Consider the following 5,517-nt stretch of genomic DNA (forward strand, 5'->3'; position numbering starts at 1 on the left):
TCTTGTCGAGCATCGGAAGAGCCTATCTTCTCAACGGGGAGATGCGCAGGAGGGTAACGTGAGCGCAAGCAGCATACAAACAACGATAGATGAGCTGCAGCTTCAGACGTCCGGGCAGCCGACAGAGCGCAAAGGCAAGCAGTACATTCCGCTTGTGCCGACTATCATCCACAATGGTCCAGCACCTGGGAAGGACAGGGAAGGTGGCACTGGCAGTAAAGGTGGGAGCCAGGGTACGAGCGAGTCGCGCAAGAGCTCGCCCACGGCGGTAGCGTCGCGGAAGAAGGCAGTTGGAGACGACAGGACAAACTCGATCGTCTCTTCTGAAGCGCGTTCCACTCGGATTCGTAAGAACAGCGCTGCATCTCACTCCCTCATGAAAGCAGATGCAGGGCGGCGGCAGCAGCAGCAGCAGCCGTCGGCGCAAGGGGCAACACCGAGCAAAAGAGTGGCTAGCACGAAGCAAGAGTCGCAACCGCACGCGCCGTCGCAACCACAACCGCAGACAAAGGTGGTAACCGAGAAGGAGGATGCCTCAACAATAACCGCTCCAAATGCTTCGGTTGCTGAAGCAAGTACCTCCAGCAACTCACATTGCCAAACTGAGCTGGGGCATTCGTACGCAATGCCCGCGCCGACGGCGTATGTTCTGCGCGGTCAGTCGCACCCCCGTCGGGGACAGTCAACGCGTGGCAGAGGCAGCGCTCGTGGTGCTCGTGGAAATTCGGCGGGTAACGTCGGCCCGCCATACATCCCTTTCGCGCACGCTTCCGCCACCGCTGCTGCCGGTGCTACGCAACCGGAAGGTACCTACTATCCAGGGGGCATGCCTTTTGCAGAGACTGAAGGTTCTTACCGAACCGGCATGCCAGTATCGCCATATTTCTACAATGCACCACCCCAGCAGCAAAATTGGGCCGCTTACCCTCAATTCGGCTACGATCCATATCTTTACAACAATGCGAATTTTGTGCCGCCTGAATCAACATTTACATCTGCACCAGTCGGGCATATGCCAGACGGCCCTACGTACCAATTGCTTGCACAGATAGAATTCTACTTTTCTCAGCGCAACCTGCAAGGCGACTTTTTCCTACGCAACTGCATGGACTCGGACGGCTGGGTGCCCGTCTCGACTGTCGCTGCTTTCAACCGCATCAAGAGGCTTGGCGCGGATCTCAAGACGGTAGTAGACACGCTGCTGTACAGCACTGTGTTGGATGTTGATCCCGAGCGGATGATGGTGCGCAAGATGTTTGGCTGGGAGGCCTGGGTTTTGAACGCCGCCGGACCGAATGGCTTGCGGGAGCAGCAGCGCATCACACGCTATCCGACTGATCATCAGCAACAATCGCGTCTGCATTCTCAGCAGGTGCAGTACTCATCCCAGCACTCGAATGGCGCAATGTCTTTTCCCTCAGTGCAGACCGAAAACAAGAGAGCTGCTCAACAGCAGGACAGCGTGACGAGCGTGAGCGGCACGGTAGGCAATAGCGCCTCGTCCAGTGATCCATTGAAGGCATCGACGACCGCCTCACTGATCAGCAGCGCCTTCAGACACTCTGAAGACGGCAAGTCGAGTCTCGGCGTGACAGATGATGTAAGGAGCCCATATGCACTCCTTGAAGCGTGAGATCTTTTTGGACTGAACTACTGCTCACCTTTCTCTTAGAATGAACAAGGGGTGGACGTCATTGGTGCAGAAAGCCTCGGTGGCTCAGTCCATGGATCTCAGAATCGCGCTTGAGCGTTGCACTCGCGTCCTACAACTTGAAAGCACACGGATTACGCAGAGGCATGAATAAGCACAGAGAGCTGCACCGACAGGTGCTGCTCCTGCTTCAAGAATTACAGCATTGCTGTCTCCAAACTTCGCATTCTTCCTAATCTTCACACATGCTAGGGGCTTTCATCAGCAGCATACATGCGCAAGTTCGATCGGGCTCTCTTCAATTGCAACCTGTAGACTTTTGACATTTCACTCGAATCGTACTTGGCCTGCATTGCTTCGATCTGCTTCAAACGAGCGGTGGCGTTGGGATGCTGACAGACGGTTGGCACTACATGAAGCCCATTTCTTCGTCGATCAGTGCGTTAAGACGGCTACCGTCAAAGGCAGGGAACGGCTTTAGTTTGCTCTCGCCGCGGCCCATCGCAAGTAACACGGAAGCCATCTTGTCCGAGAGTTGACTGCGGAGAAATGTCAGATAAGCACTGTAGCAAGGCTTCGAGCATACCAGGCTACTCACTCGAACGTAGCAACGTGCACATAGGGTCCGTCTGGATGATCGGCGAGGGCTTCGGCCAGTTCTACTTGGTGATTGTCCATCAAGGAACTGTTGGGTACGACAATTAGCTGTCGCTCGTGCGCACGTGTTCGTGAGATGGGAGGCAGTCGCAAGACTTCCAAAATGGTCCCAGAGCCTGCGCAGGCAGCCAGTTTAGTACAATTGTCCACTGTGATGCAAGCAATACAAGTGGTCAGGGAAGCTCACCCGCGTGGCTGATTACTACGTCAGCAGCCTCCATGCAAGCGCGCAGGTTCGGCGCAAATTTGAACAGGGTGATCTCGACTCGTGGACAGGGCGTTGACGAGTCCTGCTTGAGGGATCCCTGCAGGATTCCATTGGTACTAAAGAATACTGCTTGACCTGGAGGCTCGAGATCTAGCGAGAGCCTGCCATGCATTGCACGTCGGTCGCCATCGATTTCTTCGCCGTCAGATGATACAAGGCTCGAATTGCCGATCACTTCGGCCAGGTCTGCGTTGCCATATTGCGCGATGACATGTACCGTGTTGTCTGCGGATGTATTCTCGAGGTCCTTCAGAGCATCTGAAAGGCAGTGCAGGAAGGACACATCAAGGACAGAGTGTGATATCAGTGCATCGAATCGAGTCGAGCCGACGGTGATGAACACGTTCAAGTCGCCATGGAACGACGGCAGCTCCTCGTCGGCTGGCCTTGTCTGTGCAACATGGGTCATCAGCACACGAAAGATGCGATTTCGTTTGTGACACGACCGTTCTCGTCAAAGACAGTGCATGCCTTCGCGCTCGACACCGATGTACCTGCTCGTGAACAAGGATGTCCTATCTCGAGTCCACACTCCAGTACATACGCATGTACTTCTAGGACAACTCCTGCTCTTATTGATCTTGGCTTAGGTCTCGAATGACCGAGTCTGTTCCGCTCACAGAATCATCTGTTATAGTGATGAGGCAGAGTACAGGGACAAGAACACAGACGAGAACTGAGTTGCTCTGAAACCCATATCCTCTTTTTCTTGGTGTTTGATGCAAGCACCTTGGGGAATCACTGCTTGCTTAGGTCTTCCTCAGGTAGTGCACGAAGCTACCAAGGTCATCGCTGATGCCGAAAGGGAGTTACCCGTTCAAATTTCCAAGCAGGAACGGCAAAATGCCATCGGTGCAGGAGACGTCCTTCTGTGCAGTGGAGCAAGTCATCCGTGACCGCTCAACGCTCACGGTTCTGCGCAATTTGGCCTTACAGCTCCAACGCAGACAGTTGTCCGGACCAAGCCAAGTGGCGAACGCTACAGCAAAAGCGCTACGTCAGGTGGTCAGCACGAGCAAGTTTCAAGATGTGGAAGAGCTCGTGCACATCATTCGAGTGGCTGGAAGATTCTTGCAAGATGCGCAACCAGGAGGTGTGTCCCAGCAAGCATATGTCTGCTTCATCTCGCCGGACTGATCGAATCTTCTTGCCTTTATCTGCAGAGCAAACCGTTGGCAACATTACTCTCAGGGTTTTACACTTGCTGAGAGAGGAGATGAAGGCGCTCATCACGCCCATGGCATCCAACGCTCATTCGGAAGCTCCAAGTCCGACACTCTTTTCACCGACAAGCACAGCGCCTTCGACTCCGGGACTCTCGGGCCCTTCTTCGCTAATTCCATCACTATCCATGCTCTCCATGGCAGGCAGCTCTCATTCAGCCCATCAGAAAGATCCTTTCGACCTCTTGCGTCCGTCTCTATTGTCGAAACGATCCGAGTCAGCCTTTGGGTCCAGCTTTAGCATTTCCGATCTCATTGGCTCTGCACCGGGCAGCAGCAGCGCTTGTGCTAGTGGAATTGCAAGCGCCATCGGCAGTGCAGCGAGCACGGACGGGTCGCGAACGCCAGGCGCTCCAACCAGCTCGCAGAGTACATCACTGGTTGGTGGTGCCTCCGCCCTGTTCACCCGGCCCTCAGCCTCGCGAAAGGGTAAAAGGAGGAGCAACGATGGCACGATGATGAATTTCGACGATGATGATGCGGAGGAGGAAGAAGCATCAGAAGACGAGGACGAAGACGAGGATGAGCAAGATGAGGACGAGGATGGAGAGGAAGGTGGCGCCGGAGAGGACGCGACGATGGCTCCCAGTACATCAGCGTCGACGAGCACAGTAGCAACAAAGAATATATTAGCACAGCAAGGGAAGGTACGGCTGATTGCGCACCAAATCAAGCCGCTTCTCATACAAGCGATACAAGACTTGCTCGACGAACTCGAAACGGTCAACAGCAACGTCGCTCGCGATGCGCGAGACCACATCCATTCAGGGTCAGTCTCCCTCTTTCGCGTTATAATGGTCTTTTCCTGACCCTCTTTCTACCACTCTCGTAGCGAGCTGGTGCTAACGATGGGGAGATCACGCACCGTCGAAGCATTCCTCAAGGCTGCGGCCAAGGATCGTAAATTCACCGTTATTGTCGCAGAGACGGCGCCTTCGTGAGTCCTCCCAAGAAGGAAATGTCTAGAACGCTTCTGTCTCACTCATCCGTGTCCGCCTCTCACGCAGATATTCTGGCCACCAGACCGCCCGGGTCTTGTCGGCTGCCGGCATTTCGACCATCCTCGTGCCCGACTCGAGTATCTTCTCGATGATGCCGCGCGTCTCGAAAGTCGTGATTGGCGCACATGCCGTCCTTGCCAATGGCGGCTTGCTAGGGGAAGCAGGATGCGCCATGACGGCGCTGGCAGCGCGCAACCAATCAACACCCGTCGTCGTGTGCTCGGGTGTGTACAAGGTGTGCCCACGCTGGGAGTGGGCCGTCAGTACAGGGCAAGAGGGTGCAAGTGGCGGCCGCAGCGCCGTCTCTGCCGGCTTGGGCTTTGCGCATCCGCCGGCGTCAGTCCTCATGTTCGACGATCCGAAGCTGCACGCGTCGGTGATAGAAGAGACGGAGATCGTCGCACCGATGCTCGAGTACGTCAAGCCGCAACACGTTGACGTCTACATAACGAATGTCGGCGAATTCCCTCCGAGCTACGTATACCGGTTAATCAAGGAGAACTACCATGAAGAGGACTTGGGCTCTGTAGAATTCTAATGACAATACAGTGCAGCAAGAATCTACCTGATCGCAATGGTATGCTCTCCAGGTTTTTGTTTCTTGAAACCATGGGCGTCCACGATTACGACGCCATTTTCTGCCGCAGTCAGCTCATCGGCGGCCTTGCGCTTTTTGCCCGAGATGGGAGGTGGTGGCGCTTCCAACGCGATGACGGC

The 5,517-nt window shown here is 55.0% G+C and overlaps 3 protein-coding genes across 3 annotated transcripts; 2 read left to right on the forward strand and 1 right to left on the reverse strand.

Annotated features, from left to right (window-relative positions):
- The first annotated feature begins 41 nt into the window (after positions 1–41).
- K437DRAFT_296964 (La-domain-containing protein) lies at positions 42–1,765 on the forward strand. The gene has a single exon (XM_013384320.1). The coding sequence runs from the start codon at positions 377–379 to the stop codon at positions 1,631–1,633; it is 1,257 nt and encodes a 418-aa protein (XP_013239774.1). The 5' UTR covers positions 42–376; the 3' UTR covers positions 1,634–1,765.
- A 21-nt stretch (positions 1,766–1,786) lies between these two features.
- Positions 1,787–3,176, reverse strand: K437DRAFT_260385 (glycosyltransferase family 1 protein). Its single transcript, XM_013384321.1, has 3 exons — positions 2,496–3,176; positions 2,250–2,424; positions 1,787–2,190 (listed from the first exon to the last, which is right to left on the reverse strand). Exons 1-3 carry the CDS (start codon positions 2,983–2,985, stop codon positions 2,061–2,063), a joined length of 795 nt encoding a protein of 264 aa, XP_013239775.1. The 5' UTR covers positions 2,986–3,176; the 3' UTR covers positions 1,787–2,060.
- A 114-nt stretch (positions 3,177–3,290) lies between these two features.
- Positions 3,291–5,480, forward strand: K437DRAFT_260386 (nagb/rpia/CoA transferase-like protein). Its single transcript, XM_013384322.1, has 4 exons — positions 3,291–3,669; positions 3,740–4,568; positions 4,632–4,736; positions 4,807–5,480. Exons 1-4 carry the CDS (start codon positions 3,420–3,422, stop codon positions 5,336–5,338), a joined length of 1,716 nt encoding a protein of 571 aa, XP_013239776.1. The 5' UTR covers positions 3,291–3,419; the 3' UTR covers positions 5,339–5,480.
- Positions 5,481–5,517: the final 37 nt, after the last annotated feature.

Source organism: Tilletiaria anomala (genome assembly GCF_000711695.1).
Source record: "Tilletiaria anomala UBC 951 chromosome Unknown K437scaffold_221, whole genome shotgun sequence".
Classification (NCBI taxonomy): Eukaryota; Fungi; Basidiomycota; class Exobasidiomycetes; order Georgefischeriales; family Tilletiariaceae; genus Tilletiaria; species Tilletiaria anomala.

Coding starts and splice junctions, on each gene's coding strand:
- K437DRAFT_260385 (XM_013384321.1), bottom strand. CDS start 2,985: ATGACCCATGTTGCACAGACAAGGCCAGCCGACGAGGAGCTGCCGTCG. Junction 2,425..2,495: donor CGTAGTAATCAGCCACGCGG/GTGAGCTTCCCT, acceptor CTGCCTGCGCAG/GCTCTGGGACCATTTTGGAA. Junction 2,191..2,249: donor GTGCACGTTGCTACGTTCGA/GTGAGTAGCCTG, acceptor ATTTCTCCGCAG/TCAACTCTCGGACAAGATGG.
- K437DRAFT_296964 (XM_013384320.1), top strand. CDS start 377: ATGAAAGCAGATGCAGGGCGGCGGCAGCAGCAGCAGCAGCCGTCGGCG.
- K437DRAFT_260386 (XM_013384322.1), top strand. CDS start 3,420: ATGCCATCGGTGCAGGAGACGTCCTTCTGTGCAGTGGAGCAAGTCATC. Junction 3,670..3,739: donor GCAAGATGCGCAACCAGGAG/GTGTGTCCCAGC, acceptor CTTTATCTGCAG/AGCAAACCGTTGGCAACATT. Junction 4,569..4,631: donor CGAGACCACATCCATTCAGG/GTCAGTCTCCCT, acceptor CCACTCTCGTAG/CGAGCTGGTGCTAACGATGG.